The 24,841-nt window shown below is 55.7% G+C and overlaps 5 protein-coding genes across 5 annotated transcripts; all 5 read left to right on the top strand.

The window, feature by feature from the left end:
- Positions 1-1,381: 1,381 nt before the first annotated feature.
- JKF63_02243 (uncharacterized protein) lies at positions 1,382-3,934 on the top strand (the record flags this gene model as incomplete). The annotated part of the gene is made up of 1 exon (XM_067898283.1): positions 1,382-3,934. The coding sequence occupies one exon, from the start codon at positions 1,382-1,384 to the stop codon at positions 3,932-3,934; it is 2,553 nt and encodes an 850-aa protein (XP_067754440.1).
- Positions 3,935-6,335: 2,401 nt separating this feature from the next.
- JKF63_02244 (uncharacterized protein) lies at positions 6,336-9,245 on the top strand (the record flags this gene model as incomplete). The annotated part of the gene is made up of 1 exon (XM_067898284.1): positions 6,336-9,245. One exon carries the CDS (start codon positions 6,336-6,338, stop codon positions 9,243-9,245), a length of 2,910 nt encoding a protein of 969 aa, XP_067754441.1.
- A 3,585-nt stretch (positions 9,246-12,830) lies between these two features.
- Positions 12,831-15,455, top strand: JKF63_02245 (uncharacterized protein; the record flags this gene model as incomplete). The annotated part of the gene is made up of 1 exon (XM_067898285.1): positions 12,831-15,455. The coding sequence occupies one exon, from the start codon at positions 12,831-12,833 to the stop codon at positions 15,453-15,455; it is 2,625 nt and encodes an 874-aa protein (XP_067754442.1).
- Positions 15,456-17,832: 2,377 nt separating this feature from the next.
- On the top strand, positions 17,833-18,438 carry JKF63_02246 (uncharacterized protein; the record flags this gene model as incomplete). The annotated part of the gene is made up of 1 exon (XM_067898286.1): positions 17,833-18,438. The coding sequence occupies one exon, from the start codon at positions 17,833-17,835 to the stop codon at positions 18,436-18,438; it is 606 nt and encodes a 201-aa protein (XP_067754443.1).
- Positions 18,439-19,604: 1,166 nt separating this feature from the next.
- On the top strand, positions 19,605-23,993 carry JKF63_02247 (uncharacterized protein; the record flags this gene model as incomplete). The annotated part of the gene is made up of 1 exon (XM_067898287.1): positions 19,605-23,993. One exon carries the CDS (start codon positions 19,605-19,607, stop codon positions 23,991-23,993), a length of 4,389 nt encoding a protein of 1,462 aa, XP_067754444.1.
- Between the last annotated feature and the right edge of the window lie 848 nt (positions 23,994-24,841).

Raw genomic sequence — 24,841 nt, forward strand, 5'->3', positions numbered from 1 at the left:
ATATAAAAGCAACCACATCCCCCCTCCCTTACAGTTTGCATTGCTTTCCCAGACTCGAATTGGCCTTAGCAGCATATTTCTCTTCCCCCCCCCCCCCCAAACCCCCTTGAACCGAGGGGTGACCAACAACAACAAAAAGAAGAAGGTCGTGCGTTATATCACGGGCAATCGGCCGCGCTCTCTGTGGCCTATATCGATTTTCTTCTCTCTCGCGTTGTTCTCTCCCTTTAAAGGTTTCTCGTGTATACATACGTACATATATATGCATATATACATGTGTACGCGTATATGTATAGTTTTTCACTATACCGTCTCTTCACTTCCCTCGTGTTGACACCCCGTTTTGTTATTTCGTAGAGCTCAGGTCCTCCTCCTCCCTCCTCCAGCGGCTCAATCATTTTTTTTCTCCAGTGTGTAAGGCGTTGCGCGTGATTTGATCCGTTTTTTTCGTCCCCTGTTTTGCATTCGTGATTTTTTGTTTTTTCTCCCCGCTTTCGCGCCACCTCTCTCCGTTAAAAGAGAAGATTTTTCTCTTCTGCGATTCTTTCCGTGTTGACATCTACCATTATATATTCGCTAATCGCTGCCATTTGCACTGTTGTTGTTGCTACTGCTGCTGCTCCTAACTCCACTAAACACACGTTTCCATTTTTACACGCTCTTGCTGCCGGTCTCTTCCCCCTTTCTGTTTTTTTTTTCTCCCCCTTCGATCCCCCCCCACGCCCCACGCCCCGGTTTCTCTCGTCGGTTTAATTCTGCATTTTTAGCTCTTTTACCGCTCCACCACCCTTCACGCCTCTCCTGAAGGCGCACTCGAGCAGGCCGCAGTCAAGTGTCGTTTGTAGTTTTGGGCCGGTCCACCGAATTACAAGAGAAGAGGCAGAGAAAAAACGATCACAGAACGCCCATCTCTGCGAAAAAAGAATTGCTCACTTATATCCGTCTTTTGCGTTGCGGGCACTCTTTCTTGCTCGTACTCACTTCTTTGGGGGACGGGGGAATTCGCTACTCTTACCCGGTCTCATCTTCTTTTGACGCGTGAGCGAGGGGGGGGGTCGATTTCTTTTTTTTTTCTCCGTTGTCTGGGCATTCTTTTCCATATTCTTCTTTTTCTTGCGTCCATTGTCTAGCGTCAGAGCACCTCTTACCTCTCCTGTGTCTCACGCCGCCCCCTCCCCACATATACACACACACACATACACAGAGGGAGAGCGAGAGGCACCCGATGCTGTTCCGGGATCAACACGAGAAGGGCAGCGATGGGAGTGCCGTAGACAAAAGTGTGGGGAATCCGCGCGATGATGACGACGAGACAGGTTCGACTGGCGGGCGGAGCTACACGAGCGCAGAGTCCGCCTCTGCGCAGAGCTTCGAGCATCGCATGGCGCAGCTGCATGATTCGTTGCACACGATGCCCGACGTGAACAATGGGCCAGATGTCTTCAGCCACACAACGTCCAGTATCGGAGGGGGTGCGAAGCCGTACCTCACGCCGGGCTATCAACTTTTCAGAGGACCCGGCGGCGCGTGCGTCGATGCAAACACCGACTCTGACAACGCCGATAATGTTCAGCAGAGCCTGTCAATAGTGCTCCACGCCATTGACGGCGATGAGGGCGGATCGAGGTGTTCGAGACAGCACAACCAATCCCCCCCAAAGCGAAGTGCGGGTTACCCAGATGACAGGGACGACGAAGACGACGACACTAATTACTTGGAGACGTTGCTACGCAACATCGACAGGCACGCTGCGCGACTCGACACCAAGTTTTACCGCTACCCTCCCTCGGATGTGATCAAACAGCAGATGGCTTCGACCGCACCGCTGAATGAGGTGAAGACAAAAGGCCGCGCCGCAGCATCGGGCAACGGTGCCGCGTCGGCAGCCTCCAACAGTGTGACGGTCTCAGCAGGAGAAGATGGCGTTGCTGAGGATCAGTTGGGCACTGGAGGTGCTGTGTCCTCCGCATCGCCATCGTCTCGTAATCTGGGCACGAAGTTGTTTCTGGGAGGTCTGCGCTACGAAGTCATTCAGAGTGGGCGACACATGGTGTGCTGGATTTTTCAGGTTGCCTGCAGCGTACGCCTGAGCCCCTCAAGCATTTTAATTCATCGCAAGACGAAGAATGGACGCTCGAACGTCGCACCGACGGGGTGCGCGTCTGTGTTTGTGTCCAACGAGGAGGACGTGGAGGCGCTCCTGGGGGTGAACCAGCGAATATACTGCGCCGAGGAGGGTGTTTACGTGTCACCGTCACCCGAGGTCATGAAGGAGCTCATCGCCTCCAAGGACATTGTTGATGTGACAGCTGGGCGCGTGCGGGGGCCGATCCACCCCATTGTGATTGAGCGTGCATATAGCTTCAGACACCACCACAGCCAACGAGAGGGTGGCAGCAGCGGCACCCGCGCACTGGGTGGCAACGGCGGTGGTGCGGCGGCGGCTGGCAGCGGCGGGGGCCATCCCCAGGCAAGCACCGTTTCGTTAGGCAGAACAGAGAGCAGTGCGTCAAGCGAGCACCACGGGTCCATGCCGCCACCGTATGATGGGAACATGCAGCCACCACAGTACGGCTCTCCACCTACCTCTTTACTCACGCCGGGCAGCGTGCAATCACATTCGCACACGTCGTCGTCTCTCTCTAGCTCTATAGGGATGGGCAGCGCGACGATGGCTGGAGGCTTGTCTGCCAGGGAAAACAGCACTGCGTTGTACCCTTACAGCTCCGTCTTGTCATGCGAGTCGTCGACACCAACGCAGTCCGTGCTTGGGGACGCGGTGATGCTTAGTTCTTCACCCACTGCAAGGGCGGGGAGTCCTCAGCGCATTACGTTTCATGCATACTTGCGCAGTGACGCCGCGTCTCACATGAGCTCCACTCTGCCGTCTGCCTCGGGGCCGATGACAGCAACAACTCCAAGTACACCGGAGAAGTGCACTGCTTTGTTCGTGGCTGCCTTGCCAACTGAAACGACCACCGACTACGTCTCGTGGCTTTTTTCGCTCATGGCTATCACGCTTCCCCCTTCTCACATCCACGTAATGGACAGCGGCAGCGCTACTCTCCCCACCGGCACTTTTGGTGGTGCCTCGTCAACAGGCGCTACAAAGAAGATGCCAGACTGCTGCGCCACAGTAAGCCTCGATGATAACGATATTTCTATCGCGCTCAATTATCACCATCGTGTGCTGTGCACTCCACGAGGTGCGTGGATAGGTTATTCTGCACAGGATATAGCCAATCTGCGGGCCAGCGACGCATCTGTGCGTGACTTCCCCGCACTGCACGTGGGTCGACGCATGTGCGCGCCGACGCTCGCCGGAGTTGGGCATAGCGGCGCCCCCGCACTAGCAGCTGCGGGGTATCCCTGCGGTGGTGCAGGGGGTGAGTACGGCAGCAGCGGTGCCGCGCCGTACTCGCCATCTGTTTTTTCTGGCATGCCGATGCTACCGGCAACTGCCATGGGTGCTGTCGGCAATGGGATGCCCTTCTCGATGCCGTGGGGCCTCGGCATGCCTCCCTCATCTTCTCACTGTATGCACGCAGGCATGCCGCCTCCGCCGCTACAGTCAGCGATGATGGGCAGCGCAGCGCCACCTCCTGCCATGGGAACTGGAGCCTCGCTTTCGCTGCCACCGCCACCGCCAAATTTCACGATGCCGCCGCAAGGCATGTCCGGGATACAGCAGCCCCCGTTCCCGCTCACACAGACGGTTACGATTGGTGACCGTGTGTACCAGCTGCCTCCCGGCGCAACGCTGCAGTTTGTGCCGGTCATCACCTCAGCCAACTCTGCTCGTACTGGTGGCGCTGCCAAGGGTGGTTGGCGGAGCGGTTCGGCCGATCAGGGAGCCATCCCGAATGTAGAGGCGTCGCTCAGACCCAATGGCTGCTCAAATAAGATCGACATACCGCTTCGGTTTAGCAAGTGACCCTCGCACAGACGCACACCAAGTCAACCTGATGCACCTCTTTCACCCATCCTCTCGTCCCTGTGTATATGTCCACGTGTCTCTATGTGAGTGTAGGCGAATAGGGTTTAGCATTTGAGAGCCTCTTGAGGTTCGTTTTGTTGAGTCGACTCATCTTTTTTTTTTTCATGGTTGGAGTCTTTACTGTCTTGCCGCTTCACTGCGGGTCAGCTTTGGCGATGCTCTGTGCGCGGCGGCGGTGTTCTCGTGGCTACGTGCGCCGTTTCTCAGGCCTGAATTCCCCATCCCCCTTTCCGTCGCCACTACGCTTGGGTTTATGATTGTAAAGTGGTCAAGCGAACAGGACTGGGAGGGAGGGAGGGGGGGGGCAGAGGTGACACATCTACAGCTAATTCAGGCTTGTTGCTGCTGACACGTGCCGAGGTTTCCCCCCTTCCTCCCTCCTGTGCTTTTTTCCCCTTGTTTCTGCGCTGTGTTCGTCGATGTGAATCATGTGTGCACTGGTGACTTACTTGTATAACAGCAACAACAGTGACATGCGTTTTCCCCTTTCCTTTTTGATTTATATATATATTTGTATACAAAGGAGCTCCTTTGTCAAAGTATGTGGTTCATGGATGTATTCGTGTGTGTGTGTGTGTGCATGTGTGTGTGTGCTCATCTCGATCTCCCCCCCCCCCCTCTCCCCCCTTTCTCCCCATCCAGGTTATGGAGTGTCATGAACTGAGGAGAGCAGAATTCGTCTCCGTGATGGACATGACGCCTTTTTTTTTGTAAATCCGTCTTGCACTTGTACTCTTCTCGTTGTGGAAGGATATGGATGCGTGTGTGTCTTCAAGGGGTGAGGAAAGCCACACAAAGAGGTGACGAGTGCATGTGTGGATGAGTAGACGATGGTTTGTGGGAGTTGAGGCGGAGGCGGAGGCGGGGGGGGGAGGAGGGAGGCGCTCCAGAAGACGTATCACTGTCCACCCGTTCATCTGCCATGCCATGCATCAATGCTGCTCTAATGCATTGAGGCGGGGGGAGGGGGGGACTCTTCTTTCTCAAAGAAGTTTTGCATTCGTAATTTATCAGCTGCGATGTTGCGTCTCTGTGCGTCGTCGTCGTCACTTCGCTCTCGGTGTGTTTTCTGTCTTGTCCGTTTTTTGCTTTTATTCAATGCCCTGAAACAGGAATTGGAGTAAGAAGAACGAAGTCGCACAGCACGCGTGTGTGGGTGTCTGTGGGGGGGGGGGCGAGGGGAGTGGAGGGGCGAATTAGAGAGCATGAACCGCTGGCCAGCTCGGTGGGATGAAGAGTCGGAGGTGGGGTGGTTGTGTGGGAAGGAGTCAAGGGGCCTACCCATCCTGTTGAAGATCATCACCCCCTCACCCCCCTCCTAACCCACCCACCCTCTCTTGACATCTCCTCCTTTTTTTTTTTGGTTACTCGAGAGGCGAATGAGGCGGCAGCACATGACGCTGGTGTGTGCTTCAACGGTGAAGGGGAACTCAAAAAAGAGGAGGGGGAATAGGATACCCCCTTTTTTTTTTCTTTGGCTCAGGGCCTTTGCGCTCTCGATGTTTTTGCGCGTATTACATAAGTTTGCACATCTGTGCGGGGTCTATGTGTACGCATATGTGGGGTGTACGGTAAGTCTTTGCTTGCGATGCACCAAACACGAATCACAGGAGAACTTGCTGTGTTCCAGCTCAGCCACCACCACCACGAGTGCATTCCTGCGCCTTGTTTTGGCACGGCTACTCAACTCACGGAGTTTCCGCTCTGGTCTTTCCGCCCCCATTCCCCCCCTTTTCCTTTTTGTTTCACGTCTTGTCTGTGTTTGACATGCGCTGCTGCTTGCTGACACCCTGTTCCCACCCACACACCTGCGCGGAACCCACGAACACATACACACACATATGTATACATATATATATATATATATACGTGCATTTAACTTTTTAATTTCTTTATATATATTTTTCGCATCCCCGACCATCCTCCCCCCCCCCCCCCAGAGAGAGGGTAAGGGCAGACGTTGCTCCTCGACACGACTGTGTGACTGCCTGAAGTACGGTAGCACAGAATATATCAAAAAAGTAGAAAGGGTGTGTGTGTGTGCGTAAGTGTGTGCGTGGTGGTGGTGGTGGTGGGTTAATGGTGGACGAAAACAAGGGCAGCAGCACCCCTCCTCCTCCTCCTCCTCTTCCTCCAACAAAAGAGAGAACGCACACAGGCCCGCTCTGCTGGGCACGTCACGCTCACTGTTAGAACAACAAAAAAGAAGAAGCAGAGAGGAGAGGTGGAGAAAAAAAAAACAGGGGTAAATCGTTATCCCTTGAGTGATACTGCCGAATACCCCACCCACCCACCCACCCACCCACCCACACGCACACTCACGGCGGAAATAGTGGGGATGAGTATTGAGGTGCACGTGCGCATTCGCCCGTCTGTGGCCAACGTGGTGTGGTCCAGTGCCGAGACGGTGCTTTACAGCACCGCCAACCCTAACACACGATATGTCTACAACAAAGTCTACCCGAGCAACAGCACCAATGAGTCCATCTTCCATGGCATGGAGGCGATCGTCCATGCTGCGTTCGATGGAAAAAATGTCACTGTCATGGCGTACGGCCAAACTGGCAGCGGCAAGACGCATAGCATGATAGGTATAGATCAAGATCCCGGCATGGTGCCGCGGACAGCGAAGCTTCTGTTAGAGTTGAAGCGCACCACTCCTGGTACAAAGATACAGGCATTCTACACGGAGATCTACAACGAGTCCGTAAAGGATCTTCTAGAACCCCAGAGAGGCGAGCTTGCGTTGCATGACGCCCCTGATGGCGGCGTCTATTTTGAGAAGAAGATGGTTGGCGTCGAAACGTTTGACGACTTTATCCAGCTGCAGTCGGCAGCGGAGCGGAACCGAAAGTATGGAGTCACCAACCTGAACGAGCACAGTAGTCGCTCGCACGTCATCCTCACCTTCGAAATACATCGGCACAGTCGCCTTGGAAAGAGTGTCATCAACTTGGTAGATCTAGCCGGTTCTGAGTCGGCATCGCGCGCGAACACGGAGGGCATTTCCCTTCGAGAGGGTGGCTTCATTAACCGAAGTCTTCTCACTCTCGGTAATGTCGTAGACGCCATTGTCGACAGGCGACCTCACATACCATACAGAGATGCCAAGTTGACTCGCCTTCTTCGCACATGCCTCGGTGGCTCGGGCATTACGCTGGTGTTGTGCTGTGTGAATCCCTCTCGCGAGAACTTCGAACAAACCGTCTCGACGCTCCGCTTCACACAACGTGCGATGAAGATCAAGAACGACCCAGTTGTCGTCCTGAACATGCCGCCACTCTTCACACACCAGTATAGTGACGGCGCGCGGCAGCTCATTGAGGGCTTGCAGGAGTCAGCGGAAGCGGAGTACCAGCGTGGGTTGCGGGACAGCTTTCTCTACTGTAGCAGCACAGTCGGCTCGGTCGTCAGGAACTTCCAAGCGCAAGTCTCCGACTGCTTGCACTCACTGGCGAACGCGCAACGCCTGCTTGTGGCACACGATCACGCCATGGCCATTGACCACATTGGGCAACTGTACAACCAACAGAACGACCTGATGCGGCAGCGGATCAACAATCAAGGGCTGGCAGAGAACGAACGCAAGCGGCAGCGCGACGTGGCCTCTGAAATCGAGTGCCGAAAGGAGAAAATCGCGAAGCTAGGGGAGGAGCTCACCACGAAGGTGTCCTCCCTCGACACAAATCTGGCAGGGTGGGAGTACCAGCTCTACGAAGCGCGTCAGAAGCAGCGAAGTGAGATGGACGTGCTGGTGCAGTTGGAGCTGGCGCGTCGTGCACGAATTCAGTACGAGTGGGTTGTGTGCTTTGAACGCATCGCATCGCGCAGTGTTCCTGTTATTCAAGCCGGGTTTGCAGCCCTCCAGGAAAAGCTGGTGGAGCGCAGTAGTGGCAGCAGCAACGGCAGCGGTGACGCTCCTGACGAGCATCAGCAGCACCATCCTCTACCCACGATCTCGTCCTGGAAAAATGGTGATGCTGAGCAACGCGCTATTTGCATGAGGGACCTTCGGACAGCCCTAATGAAGGCCCGAGATGAGCTGTCTGATCTCACGACGGCACACGAAATGGTGAAGGACGACATAGAGGAGGCGAGGAGGCAGCAACAACAGGACCGCCAACGTGGTGCTACTTCGGTCTCGCCGCAACCGCGGCCGAGCCTGTCCGACCTGGCGGAGGAGGATCTTGTCGAGTACTACCGCGGCGTCGGCGACAGCGAGGTGGAAGACCGTATTCACCGCCTGGAACGCGAGGAGAAGGCGCTGATGGCGCAGGCGAGGCGAGGAGTTCGCCGCGAGAGTCTGCGGCGCGTTCGCGAGAGCCTTCATGTATCACGCGCCAGCCGTGGAGGCAGGAGTCGCTCTTTGCAGGGTGGCACAACTGTCACTCGCCGTACCGAGGCCACCGCTGCGGGCGCGAGCTCAAATGTGCCTCCGCGTTTAGGAAGCGCTACAGCTGATGAGGAGGGACGCGCTGGTGTGCTCCAAACAGGAGTGCGTACGCAAGCGGAGGCGCGGGACAGGCGCAGTTCGGCCAGCTACGCGGACGGTGTCAAGAACGCGCTTTCCATCTTGGACAGCCTCAAGGCGCAGCTTCAGCGCAAGGGCGGCAATGGCCTTGCGTCTCCCACAATAGCATCTGCGAGCCGAAGCCGGCAGACACAGTCGCAGCGGCAGCCGGAGGCTGTCGATGGGCGTGGTACCTGTAGCGTTAGTAGCAGTAGCGAGGCACGTCGACGGCAAGGCCGCAAAGGCGTTGATGAGACGGTGGTCTACTGTGATCCTGAGAAGTGCAATGTGGGGGAGGGTCGCCAGCGCACTGCTTCCCGTTCTGCTGCGTCGGGTGCTGCGCACCGACACCATCCTACCACTGCGCTGGGCAGCACCATTGACACAGAAAATACGCCACTCGCAGAGCTCTATCAAGTATCCATGGGGAAGGAGAACTGGACTCGGCCGAAGTCCTCGGCGGCCGCTGCGGTATCGCAAGCGGTGTCCAAATACACAACGGTTGAAGAGGACAACGTGGCATTCGACACGAATGAGGAGGCGGATGTAAAAAAGGAGGATGGGCGGCCGGTGTCGAATCAGCTGACTTCGTCCCCACCGATCGGGATTGCGGCACGGCGCAAGTTGAGGCCGCAGACTTCTCGTCCGGCGGTGGAGCGGGCGCTTTACACATTGAACTCGAACTCCCACTCCCCCTCTCCCTCGGTAGAGCGTCGTAGCCGTTCGAGACGTGCGTGACGCATATGCAGCACATGTGTGGATGCACCGGGGGCAGTGAAACTGCACACTTTTGTTTTGTTCTCTCTTCCCCCCTCAACTCCCTCTGCCACGTGTCCACTGTATGTGTGTGCGTCTACGTATCTCCTTCTCCCTGAGAGAGCCACGGGGGTTATTCCAGCTTCTCATAGGTGTGTTGGCTTGTATGTCAACGCACACGCGCACGTAGCCTTTTTTTTTTCCGCAGCACCCTTCTCAGCACTTCTCTCGGGGCGCTGTCTTTGTTGGCGTTTATGACTTGGTGTGCTCGCTGTACCAGGGAACAGAAGACAATTGGCGCTTAGATGGTTGTACACACCTGGCCTCCATGTCGACTCACTGCACGGCACTCACCAGGCCACAGCAAGATTGAGGCGGCGAGGCAAGCAGAAAGAAAAAAGACGTGTCAATACGGGGGAGGGGAGTCTTTCGTTTTATATACATTTATGTATGCACGTACAACGTATGCGTGCCTGTCGGTGTGTGTAAAGTAGATCTTTTTTTTTCCATAGATGCACATTTTTTTTTGTTTGGTTTATCACAGCATTTCGGCTTTCCCAGGAAGAATGAACGATGATGAAGCTCGCCTTTTCTCCTATTCCGCGCGCTCTTACTTTTTTTTCTGCAGCCAGTAAGTGGCATCTGCTGAGCCCCACGGCAGAGAGAGAGAGAGAGAGAGAGAGATGGATTCGTTGGTGAGTGTGAGTGTGTGAATGCATGTCTGCCGTTTTTTTTCTTCGAGGTACTTGTCTCACCCGAGGGTGTCAATTTCTAATGGGTTCCCCGTCTTTTATACCGTGGAGAAAAGAGGTGGCTACCTTGCTTGTCGAGGGATCTGCGCTTATCCCCGTTTGTGCGGCTGCTGACTGCAACGCACTGGTGCATATATCCGCGCTTCTCTTTTTCTTCTCACATAGTGGGGGAAGATGTCCCTCCTCATGTAGCGAGGAAGGATGTTATCTGGTTTGCTGCCTTCTCTGAGAGTTCAAGCTACTCTCGCTCCAGTGGTACTCATGGTGTCAAGCACCGTTGGCGACGCGATGTGCACACGGCACGGCGGTCCGCGCACTCTTGTATGAAGCCGCTGTCTTGTCGAAAAAAAAACCAAAGACAAAAAAGGATTAGGTGCAAATCGCTACAACTGACGGAATCCCCGTTCTTGTCTTCTCCTCTCCTCCTTTATACCCGACCACGTCCAACGGATTCATGAGGTGGATCTATTCACTGGGGTTTCAAGAAGCGCGATAGAGGCCTCTCCCCTCTCCACTCAGCAACTACGCTTTCTCTTTTACCCCCCCCCCCTTGTCGGACACCCATGAGGAATGGCGAGAATATATATATATATATATGTATTGGTTTGTGCTTTCCCTTTAAACCGATGCATTCCTTCACGTTCACTTTGCCTCTGTGGATCCGTTCTCTGTTCTCCTCCGCGTCTCTCTCTCTCTCTCAATATGTGAGGGCGTGCCCGTTTCTTTTTTTTTCCCGGGTTTGTGTGTTCTTTTTGCATTACCCGTGATGGTGTTGCCGAGTGTTTGTGATTGTTGGGCTTGAAACCGCGTCGGCTCCCCCTCCCCCCTTTTTTTTTCTTTCCCCTCCCTCCAGCGTGCTGACGGGTGCTAGCCCAGAGAAAGAAGATGCGGGGGGGGGAGGAGGAGTTAGGGGGAAAGGACAGGGGGAGGGGGGTCTGCCCTACCCCCCTTTTTTCCGTGTGCACTTCTGCGTGTGCACACGTGTACGCGTTTTTGTTTTTGTGTATTCTCCTAAATGACTGCCCTCTCCCCACCCCACCCCACCCCACCCTCCTCCTCCTGCCCCTTTTTTTCCTCCCCTTCTCCTCGGCTTCACGATGCAGGGGCAGGGGAGGGAGGAGGGAGGAGGAGGAGGAGGAGGAAAAAACAGCGAACAGCACACAACAGCAATGTACCCGATCTCTAGATAATGACATTTGTAGTACAAATGGATGAAAAACGATCTCCCCCCTCCTTCTCCCATGAAGATGAACGGATAAAGTGGCTCCCCCGCCTTCCCAAATGCGCTCTCGCTGTCAGATGTTTTTTCTTAGTAGCTGTCGGCCTCTGCATTTGGCGTTGTGCGCTCTCTTTGAACACGCTAGACAGCACATAGGTGGCACGTGCAGGTTCCTGGGAGCTGCGTCATGTAGTCGAACAGATTGCCCTGAGTAATGTGTGCGCTTCGAAGTTACCTGCTTCCGTTCCTTCGTGAAGCGATGGCCATGATCACGACCCAAAGGTCTCGAATTTCTGTCGTCGTAATGGTCCTTCCTCAGTTTCGCTTCACTCGTCCTCCTTTATTTACCCTCCTCCTCCTCCTCCTCCTCCTCCCCCCGCCCATTTCTGTGGCTGTGCCGGGAATCGCCCTCCTCCTCTGCACACGTGTGTTGTGTGTCGTGTGTGTGCTCTTATGTGTATGTCGCTATGCGTGCGCGTGTTTATATATGTTGGGCCTGTGGGGACCTTGAAGAAACAGCTCTACTCACATACACTCTCTCACACACCTCGCACCCTAGCGCGTCCCCTCCGAACTATATATATATATACGGGTGCGTGACAACTGAGCACACATACGCTACTCATTCGAAAAGGGAGAAAAAGAAAAAAAGAGCAAAGCGCCAGCAGACAAGTCGCATCACAAAGGTTTTATTGGCTATCGTTGTTTCTCGTAGTTGCCTTGAGCCCCCCTCCTCCTCCTCCTCCCCCCCCCTCCCCATCGAAGCACATCGCAGCGATAGTGACACAGCGCTGTGTGCCTTCACTTACACTCTCTCCCATTTCTCTATCTACTTCCCCCTTTTTTTGAATCTTGGAGCTCTTCTACGGTTTTGTGCTCCACGTTGTTTCCAGCTGATTCTTTCAGGCGGGTGTTGCAATTGTGTGAGCGAGTGTGCACTGTCACATCTGCACGCGCCCCCCTCCTCCCCTCCCCTCCAAATCGGCTCTTTATTGCGACTGCTGCATCCTCTAACTTCGTCCTGTGACAGGATACACCGTTGCGTTCTACTTCCCCCCTCTTCGCCGTTCTTTCCGTTCTGTTTTTCTTCCTTTTTTTTTCTCTCTCTCTCTGTGTGCGTCTCTCTCTCTCCCCATTTCGAACTTCATCCGTTTCCCATCGCTTCCGTTCGCTCTTTATTATTATTACCTATTCGCTTGTTTTTTTTTACCGGCTTCTTTTTTTTTCATAGTTGTGCGTGTGTGTGTGTGTGTACGTGTACGTATACGAGGGGGGGAGGGAGGGGACGGGGCGGGAGTATCGAAGCAAAACCACTCAAGGCGCGTCCGGCCTCGGTGCTCGCTGGAGTTGCGTTGGCGCCGGATCGAATAGCAACTCGCCACACGTGCGGCGCGGCGTGTACGCGAGGGAGCACCGAAAGAGGGGAAGAGGCGAAGGGGGTGGTGCTGTGTCGCTATTTTTTTTTTTGGGGGGGGGTACCCTGGCGTAGCCCACGGAGACTGAACTCTTCTATCGACGTGCTCGCTTTCTTCTCAGACGAGCCTCTCGTCTCGTCCACCACACAAAGCAGCAACCACAACAACAAATACGTAAAACATGTCACTAGGGGGCCACACCTACGATGTTGTCACCACCGTCGAGGCGCTCAACGCGAGCTTCTCCTTTGACCCTGACTGCTACATTGAACGCGTTCTGGCGGATGCTTCACTGGATTTAGTGAAGCAGGTGTTGTGGGAGAAGTCGCGTGTCTCAGCTGTGGATGGGAGGCCTGTCACGGACAGCCCCGAGCTGAAGGCGGCGCTTCTCGATGCCGTGATGCGGTACCGCAACTCATCACCGGATGCAGGGAAGGAGCAGCTCCCTCTGCTCGATTCAGCGACGCTTTTGCCAAAGACACGAATCACTGTCACTTTTGAGCGCACCGACGTGCACGCGTCGAAGGTATCGATTGAGGGAAGCGTTGTCAGCAACGGTGCCGTGAGCCGCGTAGAAACTCCGAGCTCAGCTGCCGTGCAGAAACTGATCAACGAGATAGCTCCCCCGTCCGGCGAGGAACCGCCGCCGGCGCTACCGGCGATCGATGAGGAGTTGCGTGGGTCCTTTCGGCGCAGCATGATTGGTTATTCAGGAGCGACGGCGGCGTCGCTCAAGAACTCCGTCGGCGCCAGGTCACCGGGACTGAACTCAACAGCGAGTTCTCGCGTTGCGTTCGCAACCACAAGCGGCAGCAGCACTCTACAGCCCCCAGCACGGCGACTACCCTCGCCGTCACAGCAGCCGTCGATGCGGCGCGGTCACAGCGACTGCAGTGCCACTTCATCAGACCTCGAAGACAGCGAGGCGGCCTCGGAAGCGTCGTCGAGCGACTTCGACACAGTGCACATCTCTCAGCTGAAGGGCGCAACCCCGTCGGATCTCTGCGTTAGCTCCGCTGCGGCGGCAGAGCCACACGTGGGGACCGACTCTCCCACACCGGGGCTACTTGAGTTTGAGAAGATGAAGATCTCGATGCGCGGGGACGAATTCTCGCGCCATCTTGGTTCGGGTGGGGGGACTGTCTACGGTCAGACGTTCAGCGACGTCGCTGAAGTGACGGTGAAGGGCCGCATTCGGCGTGCGCTCGATCGAGTCGAGCCGGGCCACTCCGTGATTTGCGTCACGCAAGACGTCAACCCGATCGCTGAAATCGAGCTGCTCGCGTTGGCGGCAAAGAGGCGTCTTGTCGCCTTCGACTTGAGCGTGAAGCTGCGCCTGCGGCCGAAACCAGAGGTCCTTGCAGCCCAATTTGCAGAGGCCATGCGCAGCGGCGGGTGGTTTGTCTTGGTCAACGCGCACAAGTCCATCAGCACTTGCCTCGTCTTGGAGGAACTCCTGGAGGACGCCCACAAGCACAACCTAGAGGGCTTCGACCTGTCTTCGCGCATCATCATCGCTTTGGAGTCGCACCCGCACTTTCCCCCGGCACTTTTGCATCACGCTGTGATCATCAAGCTCGTCTCCAACTTTCAAGGGTCGTCTATTCTCTCTGACTCTTTGGCTGCCTCGGTTTCCCGTGCACGCCTTGTCACGGCAGACGTGCTGACCCAGTCCCAGATTGGTGGTCCATCAGTGCGCGGATCGCAGGTCCCTGTGCCGCCTACGAGTGTCGTGCAAAAGCCTGCCAAGAAGCACGTGCGCATCAGCGCCGCCGTGGACATAGTCGACATCGCTCCCCGCGAGGTGGTCAAGGTGTCAAAGCGCGACAGTCCCATCGATGTGAGTGGCAGCGTTGTGCTATTCAAGACTTTTAGCGGAGTGAGCGGGGACAAATTCCTTTGCGTGCAGTCCGCTGGAGAGAGGAGCCGCTTCGCTGTCGGCTCCTCGTGCGGTAACGTCTACTTGCTCGACTCGCTGGGCAACTCACTCCTTCAGGCGCACGCGCACAACGCCTCCATCTGGGATGTCAGCTTCAAGGATAAGTTTCACTTTGCCACGGGGTGCGAGGATGGAACGGCCGCTGCATGGAAGCTTGGTGCGTCACTTGGCGGCTTCTCGACTGACGACGCTGTGCTCGCGCCAACGTCGGCGACGTCGCTCGGCTCAGATGTTTACTGCGTATGCTATCTCAAGAACATGAACCCTTCCCCTTTGCTCATCGGCGGCTTGCATAACAGTCTTGTTATTCGCGAGGCGGATAGCGACGCTGTGCATCTTGTGCCCATCCCCTCGAATGCGCAGGTCTTGGACTGCTTGCCGAACTCGGCCACGGCGCTAGTCGGCGGCGGCGATGGCTCCGTGTGCGTCGTGGACGTACCGACAGCCACGCCCCTAGGCACACTGGCAGAGCACACCCGAAAGTTGCCCGCTCTCGCTGTCCGCGACGATCGCCAGTTCTTCACTGGCTCCTTCGATAGCAGCATCCTTTCGTGGGACTTGCGAGTACCAGGTGGTGTGACGTCGTCCGTGCAAGGCTCTCTATCGCCAACAGGGCTGTCAGCGCAGACGATGCACACCCTCAAGCTAAAAAATTACGTTACCGGACTGGACGTTGATGACGTGCACCTGGCTGCCAGCGTCGGCGAGAATCTCTACTTGTGGGATGTTCGAAAGCTGCAGACAGTACTGGGCGGCTACCCACAGGGCTGGAAGGGTCTCTCGCGGGGTGTGAAGATACAGAGTACGGCACACCTTGTGGTGACGGCGTCGCCGGACGGGCTTGTGCGTTTCTGGAGCTTCGTTTAGCACCAACTTGGAGATCACTATAATGCATGGCAGGGAAATCAATCCATGGCCCTCCTGCTGGGCTGCAAAGAGTGTGGACATAACGACGTCAGGGGGACTTTCCTACCGACTGCGTGAACACAATTCCTCGCCGCCGAACGTGTGGGAGGCTAAGAGAAAGGCGAGCGAAGTATTGCACTGTGCGATTCCCTTTGGGTACACCACGTGTGCGATGGTCTATGCTTGCGGGATAGCGCTGCCAGACAACCCTGCATGGCTAATCTCTTTTACTCTCCTTGTAGATCGTTGTTGCACCGCTTTCGTCATCTCGCTTCTTTTTTTTTTTCACATTGGGGAAACTTTTTTTCTAGTGCTTGGAATGATAGCATCGTGCGACGTACGTGTTTTGTAATTCGTGTGTGTGTGTGTGTGTGTCAGTCACCAACCACGTAACGCGTATCTCTGAAGGGGCGAGATGGCAACTAGAGGGTCGCTGAGGGACTGGAGAGCTCGTAATGAAAGGATCAAGGCAGGGCAGCGATAGGGAGCGGGTCGATGTCATCTCCTATCTTTTGGCTCGCTGTCTCAATTTGGAGAGTTTCACCTCTCCTCCCCCCTCCCCCACCCCCCCTCCCTCCCCCACATACACACCCACACGCACACACACACAGGAGCATGCTATCGTCAACAGGGAATCCCCGGGGTGGGGTGGGTGCAGGGTGGGGAGGGGAGGAGGTCTAAAAGACGAAACGTAGGCGTTCACCTGACGGTGGGGGGGGCGTTGAAGTCGGTGATAAGTGACCATGTGCATACTTTCATGCATCAAATAGCACTTTCGTTGTTGATTTTTTTTTTTGCTACATCTTGTCGAGTGTGCAGCCTTCCCCCCTCCCTCCCCCTTCCCCTCAAAGACAAACGAACGTTTTTTTTTTCTCCCCTTCCCGCTTTCGTCTTCCTGCAGAGAGTATAGGCTCATACGTTGATATATATGTATAAATCGATTTATTTATATCTTTGATGCATGTACATTTTGGGCATATATTTTTTATGATTAGGATTATTACTGTTCCCCCCCCCCCACACACACACACTGCTGATTGGTTCTGTTTGTATTTTTTTCTTCTTGGATTGTTGGCTATCTATGATCTATTGTTCTTGCAGGGGAGCGCACGTTGTGAATATTCAAGTATTATTATGGTTATGTGTGCGTGTGTGTTTTGTTTTTCCCATCTCCCCCTTTTTCTGTGTGTGTTCTCCAACTATATTTGTGTGGGAAGGAAAAAATGGGGTGGGGTCGTGTGGAGTGTCCGGTGGCGTCTGATGACGTGTGTCACACGTACGGCAGTGTGTGCACACACGCGTGATTGAATGGGAGAAATAATTTGAGATTGCTTGAACGTTGACGTTGGGGACCGACAGTGTCGCGGGATTTACTGATAAAGGACGAAACAAGTACGCACAGGCATTCGAGTAGGCGTTGGTGCGTGCATGTCTCTTCACAATCGTACATGTGTTTTACACCGGGATGTCAGGGTGATGATGCCTGGCTCAGCTGATTCTAAAGGCGTTTGCTTTTCTTTGTATTTACAAGGAATGTACGTAATCTGAACACACGCGCGGACCACTCACAGGTGCGTGCGCCTCCCCAGGCTTCCCTTGTTGAGCGACGGTGGAGGGATAAAACAGACAAACTCAAGCGAGAAGAAATGTGGGGGGAGAGAGAGAGAGCGAGGAGCATATATCGTTTGCAGACGGCGTGTATTCCGCAATGATCACACACACACACACACACGCACATGCAAAAAAAAAAAACACCGCATTTGATTTCGCCCTACAAAGGGGTCAGTGGAAATAGTCGAGGCGAGGGGGAGGGACAATCACAGCGTTATTGCGGTGCTGAGAATACTCGCACGTACGCCGTTCTATTCCCAAGCCAGTGGGCTCAGAGCGACTGCCTGCCTCTCATTTCTGTTGCTTCAGCACCGCACGTTGTTCCCGAATGTGCGTGTGCGTGTGTGTGTGTGTGTATGTGTGTGGGTGGGGAGTACACCGCTCCATGAAGGTGCACGGCGCACTGCTCCTTCTCCACTTGCCTTGCTCTGTTTCAAACCTCATGGGTACCATCTCGCATTCTCGATCGCCTTTGATTTGGATGTTTCTTGGAGCCCCCCCCTCCCCCTTTTAAGCCCCTCCCCCTCTCCCCCCTTATTCCCACGTGCGCACACTTTCTTCCATATGTTAGTGGGCTGTGCGCAGAATCGCCTCCCCTCAAAAATACAGACACACACACACACACACACACACACACACACACACACACACATACACAGTCTAACTTTTTTTTGCGCATTACAGCCCCCCCCCCCCCCCAAAAAAAAAAAAAACAACAGGACCCAGAATGAATAGTGCTCCTACCGAGGACGGTGCTGGCGTTTCCGCGGAGCTGCCGCGAGTAATTGTCTTTGACCTCGATGGAACCCTTTGGAACCCAGAGATGTACCAGCTTTATGGAGGGTCCCCGTTCAGGTCACACGCGCACAATCCCAGCATCATGATCGACAAGTCGGGGGAGGAGGTGAAACTTATCGGCGAGTCTCGGGTCGTCTTGCAGACCCTCTCGACGGACCTCAAGTGGGCGAACACATATTTGGCTATCTCCTCCACCTGCGATGAGCCCAGTTGGGCTAGGGAGCTGCTCGGGAAGTTTACCTTCACCGACCGTACTGGGAAGGGGGTCCCAATGCACGCTCTCTTTGGTGACCGCATCGAGATTTACAAAGCGAACAAGGCAAGGCATCACGAGGCGATTCTCCAAAAAGTCAACAAAATAGACCCCAGCGTCTCATCCTACGCTCAGATGCTTTTTTTTGACAACCAAACTGACAACGTGCATCACGTCTCTCGCATTGGTGTGACGTCCTACCACTGTCCTAGCGGAATGACGAATGGGACGTTCGAGAGGGGCCTCAAAATGTGGGAGAAGGCGCAGACGTCGAAAATGTGAAAGGGTGACTGGGTGTATTCGAGGCTCTCTGGCCAATGAGAGAGGGGGGGGGGGTATCGGGGGAGAGGTCAGTGCAGACTCATTTCAATGTCCCCAGCATTTAGCGTTCTCGTTGCTTTCCAGTGTGCTAGACGGCGGGGGGGGGGGTCTATGCCCTCTACAACGATGCCGGTGTGCTTGTGTTTGTATACGTGCGTGCCACATCACGAATGTTTTCACTATCCGCGCGCTACTGCGCCTGACGTGCATGGGAACGAGGTGTGTGCTGTGCTTCTGCGTCTCAAGACGGAAGACGAGCTCAAAAAAAAAATGAAGCGCACATTGTGTAAATATGGGAACATAAATACACCAGCAACACCACGCAGATTAGTCCCCACCTGCACAGGGGGGGGCGACACTCTGTATATAACAGGTTGGCTTTTCACTCCTTCCTTTTCCAGCGTTTGCTCCTAGAACAATCGCAGTTTTCTTTTTTTTTTTTGCGAAGGGAGAGACGCGGGCTCGAACAAGCCACGATCGCCCCCCCTCTCTCTCTCTTACTTTTCTATGGACCACTCGCTTGCGCTGTTTAATAAAAAAAAACCACGTCGTTCAGAGTAGGAAGTGTGACGGAGTAAAGGAGGGGGGTGGGGCCGGCGTTCTCATTCTTCTGAAGAGTGTGAGTACCATTTCATTTGCAGGTTACCAAAAAAAAAAGAGTGAGGAAGAGGAGGGTGGAGGACTAAGTACGACGGCGCTGCATGCGCGGCGCTGCTGTGCTGTTCTCACGTCTTCACCCCCCCCCCCTCCCTCCCTCCCTCGCCTCACATATGGCAAACACTCCGTCTTGTATTTTTCCCTTACCGAGTGCGTTTGCTGTCGGTGTCTTTATGACTCAAACTCACTTTTCTCTCTTCCCTTACTTTCTTTTTTTACCCCCGTATGCAAACGCATTTTCTGAGTTTTGCCCATTGCGCGGGTACGTATACACCGCATAAACAAATCTTCCCGCCTTCCTTCTTCCTTGTGTGTGTGTAGTGTGTAGCTGGAGACGGGGTCTACCTTCGGCTCTTCATTTTAGTAGTCGTCCAGCGTCGACTCATTGAGACCCTGTGCGGCGCACCTCGATTGGCGAGCCTTTTCCCGTTTTTTTTCCCCCACTTCACTGGAGGACCGTTCTTCTCATTATGGGCACATTCGCTTTATGCTGGGAGAGCGCGGCGCGCGACATTCGCTCGCTGCTTACGCTGCATCGCGTTCATCCTCAAGTGCGAACAGATATTCAGCGTATTCTTGGCAGTCTTCTTCGCAAAACCTACGAGAACATGGCCGTGTCTGTCTCGAAGGACCTGACTGAGTCTTCGGAGCAGGTGTGCCGGGCGCTCGTGGACAACATTATGGATGAGGCCTTCAAGACCGCACTTCCTGCGTCGGACATGCGCGCCTTGAAGTTGCGCTGCATCGAGCTCGAGGAGGAAAATGCCAACCTGAGAGCGTCCGCAAAGGAAGATGCCAGCCATCTCGCAGAGGTGCGGGGGGTGCTGTTGGATCTAAAGAAGGCACACGACTACATGCTGCATAGCTACTTCAGAGAGGTTCTAATCCTCCGCTACCGCACGGACGAGCTTAATCGACAGCTCCGTACTCGGCGCGTATACACAGCGAGCCCTACGCTTCACGCTACTGGCAACACTGTATCCCCTCCCCAGACGATGGAGTCGCAGCTGCAGCAGTTCGGTTCAAGGGCGGCCCCTACCAGAGGGCAGTGCGGCTCGTTAAGTGGGCCATCCACTTCAGCACCATCACTGTCGCTGCTCTCTGGCTCGCCTGACGCGAGCACAAAAACCGGTGATAACTATGTCCAATTGCAGCACTCAGCTAACCCCAACCCCAGCGAAAAGAGGTTTGACGCCGATGCAGATTTCCGAACAAGTGCAGCTGTACCCTGCGAGGCTGCAGACGGTGCCGCTCTGGCTTCACTTGAGGACGCAAAGAGAAGTGTGTCAAGTCGAATGCAGGGCCGCAAGAACCGTGATGCTGGCAGCGCATTCCATGGACGAACGGCTTCTCGAGCGCCGACTGCGACGCCCTCACACTCTATGATGGGACCAACGAATGTAACGTTGGATGTACCAGAGACTACAGAACCCGATAGCGTTGACGCAATTTTCGATTACGAAGAGTACATCCGCATCCTCAATGGCGGGGGAGGGGAGAATGTCGCCTGGGAAAACCGTTTTGCACATGCGCTGAGCCTCTCGAGGCGTGAGAGCGCGGCGAGCCATGGCCGATCATCATATCTGCGCCTTCGCATCCCCTCTGAGGCATATTTACCCAATAAAAGCGGTTCTGGTGACATGATAGCCCTCCTGGACGGCTCTTCGGCTGCTGGGACGCCGGGACACGAGACTGTGAATTCCGATGGGTTCCGCTTGCTGCTGAGCCTTGCTCTAGAGCCGGTACAGCACGATTTTCACATCCAACTGGGCGAGCTGCGGGAGGCTGTCAAAACCATGCAGCAAAACCACCAAGACGACATGCAGCTCATCCAGCGTGCACTCTTCGTCGTTCAAAACTGCAACGACGCATTGCTCGACTTCCTCAACACATTTGTGCAGGAGACTCGGCACATCGTGTCAGTAATGACCCAGGACGTGCAGGCACAGAACATCATGGAGCTGCTTTCCACTGGTGCGCCGCCCGATCCAGCAGCTGAGGCAGTAAAGTCCTTCTTCACTTTGGCCGAGTCGGCGATATCATCAGCCGGTCCACAGTCTCTCTCTCCGCCGCCACTCTTGCCATTGTCTGGTGATGAGGATTCTTGGGAGTCAGCGAAGCCCAACTTGTCGTCGAGGAAGAGGTGGCGCCTGAAACCCGATGTAGCGCTTCGGGCACAGGCTCGGCCGTCAGACGAGGTCGCGATGAATGGCCATCTGGGAAGGCCAAATCCTGTCGGGACTGCGGCTCGCATGCCATGTGCACCCACGAAAGCTGCCGAGGAGGTTTATTACTACCGTGCTGATCTCGCTCTGCCTTACTGGAAATTACACCCGGTCATTTCACACGCGCAGGTGATCTTTGGTGAGCTGCAAGAGGCCGCCGCAACGGTGCGCGCCGCGCGGGCGAAGCAGCTGTTAGAATCCGAGGGGGCGGCGGTCCAAGAGGAGCTTAGTGCTCAAGGGAGTGGCCAGGGCACCACAACCCAGAGCGAGCACAGCAGGGACCACCGAGGCAGCCGTTGTCTGTATTCACTGTCAGAAGGCCAAGGGGACCCTTCCTTACGTCGGTTCCCCATTGCCAGCGTCGTTGGAGAAATCTTGTCTGATAATCGGACAGTGGATCCCCGGCTGCGGGAGGAGTGGCGCACATCTGTCGTCAGGGGAGCGGACGGGTTGACGGCTGCAGACTTGCTGCGCGAGCTGGTAGGTGCGCGCATGCGCCGCGCATGTGACCAGAAGCGGCTAAAGCGCATTCGAGAGTCGCTGCTGGAGGAGTGTGAGGGAGACGCTGCGCGGTCGGAGTCACTGCTGCGCTCGAGTACGCTGGAGACTCTCCAAACGCGAGTGCAGCGGCGGCTAACACGCACTTCGCAGCGTATTTCCGAGATTCAGCGACTCCTCGACTCTCATTTGAGTGAATTCAAGCTTTGGGGGACTGAGAGCTCTCCTACACCGCAGGTTGCGCAGTCCATTGCGACGGGGGAGTCTCCCGAACTGCTCTCTGCCAACGATCCCATGAATACAGTGGATCATCGTTGGAGCTCTCCCTACCTAAACGACATCACTCTGGATGGAAGCAGTCGGTTCCCGTGGAAAGGAGGGGATGCCTACAGCCGCCACGGTCGGAGGGGGGTGTTGTACCTTCCGGTCGGACTGGTTGGGGAGCAAGGCGCGGACGGCAAAACCTTCGGCGGCGCTGGTGCCTTTGTTGTACTTGACGGCTCCACAGTCTCTGCAGCGCCGTTCGCCCAGTCGTTGACAGCGGCGAGCCAGAGTGGCGAGGGCAGATACGAGGACACCGGACCTTCTACGACCGCACGCCACGCGACACCGTTTGCGGCTGTCATGGATTACTGCCGGGGCGTGCAGCTGGGCCGCCCCCTTGGTCGCCGCGCTGGGCCCGTGTATGTCTTTCAGGACGACGAAAGCGGTGGCTACTACGTTGGTGATGAGACCGGTCGCAGAGTTGTAAAAGGTTCCGACGAAGCGGCGGGTGATGCGGAGGAGAATACGCCATCAGAGGCGGATGTGCGACGGTCGCTACTGCCCATGACCCGTATTTTGTTTCCAGCACCAGCGGGTTTCTCAGCGGCTACCGCCGAGGCTGACCCTTCTTTTGCTGCGCCACCCATGACGGCATCTGTTGAACCAGACGCAGGACTGAACCCCATCTATCTCGTGCCCATGGCGATTCCTATGGAAAGCGAAGATGCGGTGGTGCGGGAGGGTTGGCAGGCATGCCACCGACACGGCCACACGCGTCTTGATCCCATTTACTATCCGACCCTGGTGCCACTCCCACTTTCCACATCCTTCCGTCACGTCGTGCCGCAACCAGGAAACGCCGAGGACGTTGCCCGTGCGAAGGCGGCGGCGAGCATGGGTCTTGTAGCGTACGATGGTGGCAGCAATGCATCACGAAACCGTTACTTCCACAGCCCGCCGCGCGTGTTCCAGCCGGCTGACGAGGCCGTCGAGATGATCCGCATACGCTCCGTGCAGCTGCAGAAAACCCGAGGTAGAAACGACGCCGTTCTTGATACGGCCGCGGCGGCGGCAGACAGCGGCGTCACTTGCGCAAGCTTTGGTGTCCATTCGCCGAGCATGGCGGCGCACTCGATAGGGACTGTGACAACCGCGTTGCCGTCTACGGTAGGCCCTTTCTCCGGCTGCTCTCCCTCTTCTCATGAGCCCCATCCTCTCTCCATGCCATCGGTGCCTACCGCTGACTCTCAAGACACCCAAGGCAGAGCGGTAGCCGCGCCGCCACCTGGAGACCCCAAAGGTCCCTCTACGCAACCGCTGGCTCTCTCTTCTTCTTCAGTTCCGGACACGGCGTTAGCTACAACGGCGAACGACAGCGCATCACCTCCCCCCAAAGCCGTGCCTTTTGCAGCTTTTTCTAGTAATACCGATGCTGCTTTTCCTGCTCCTGCTGCGGCTTCAGTCTTGCCCTCTTCACACGTTGCTCATCCCCTCGCCGCGGCACTGGTGGTGGCGAAGGAGAAGCAGCGAAGCCGGCGACTTGCTGAGGAGGCAGCGCGCGCTGCACAGGCGACGACTTTTCGCCCCGATTCGCTGCGAAACCAAACCCTCATCACCACTGTGCCGAGTGCGGAGGGCGACGTGCAACGCGTTGCGCCCCACCGTCTCGCACCTCTCAGTGGCAGGCACCCGGGTGGCGGGGCACCGCTGGTGCTACCTCCCCCTGCCGAATCAGCCAGGCTGCAGAGGAAAATGCGTGCAGATAAACACTTGCGGACGGTGCCACTACCGCCGACGCGGTGGCGGGAGGCGAACCGCGGCAGCGGCGGCAATCCTTGGAACCTCAAAAGTGATGGGTGCGACGCTGACTAGGTGACCCCTCCTCTCACGTGTTCCACTGCCCCGTTTTTCTCTCTCTGTCTGTGTGGGGCAGAGATCTGGACGGGTGGGGTGGGGTAGGGGGTAGAGAAGAGCGTTCTCATTACATTGACCACCCCCCCACTCACCCAACCCACCCACATAGGTATTGGCCTTTTTTTTTTCTTTTGCTTTTGCTGACTTCAGCTTGTATCATATCTGTTTCACTTTCTCGCTTGTTTCTGACTCGCGTTGTCCCCCCCACTGTTAATGATGTATAGAATCGCCTTGATAGCGAACTTGTTAAGGGACATCGGAGAAGTCTTTGTGCATACGTCCGTGTTTCTCTTGCCCCCCCCCCCCCCCCCCCGGATGATGAGGCCAGGAGAGAGGGGAGGCCCAGTAATATCAATCTGGAGACCAAGTGGCCTCCGTTACTCCTCCCTCCCTTTCCATAGTCTCAACCACTTCTGCCGGTGACTGGGTCAAGCACCCACGTTGTAGGGTAGTCAGAACGGCTTGCTGCATTCAATCCACGGGTAGCCTATATGATAGGTGAAGTGTCAAGATGGCAGGAAGGTGCCGCACCAAGACCCCCCCCGTCCCGCCCCGTCCCTCCCCGTCCCTCCCCGTCCATGCACAGCGTTTCTTTTTTTTTTTTGGGGGGGGCGGGGGAGGCGTGCGGCTGGAAACAACACCAAAAAATGGAGGGGGTTATCGTCTTTTCTTCCCATATATATTCTTGGGTCGCTGTGGTCTTGACTTTTGACTTATATTGGATAAGGAGGATCTATTGCGCAGCGGTGCAATGAGCTTCCTCGACAAGGTGGGGCGCGCGGGTGTGCTCAGCGGGGGGTGGGGGG

Source organism: Porcisia hertigi, chromosome 33 (genome assembly GCF_017918235.1).
Source record: "Porcisia hertigi strain C119 chromosome 33, whole genome shotgun sequence".
In the NCBI taxonomy this organism is placed as follows: domain Eukaryota; phylum Euglenozoa; class Kinetoplastea; order Trypanosomatida; family Trypanosomatidae; genus Porcisia; species Porcisia hertigi.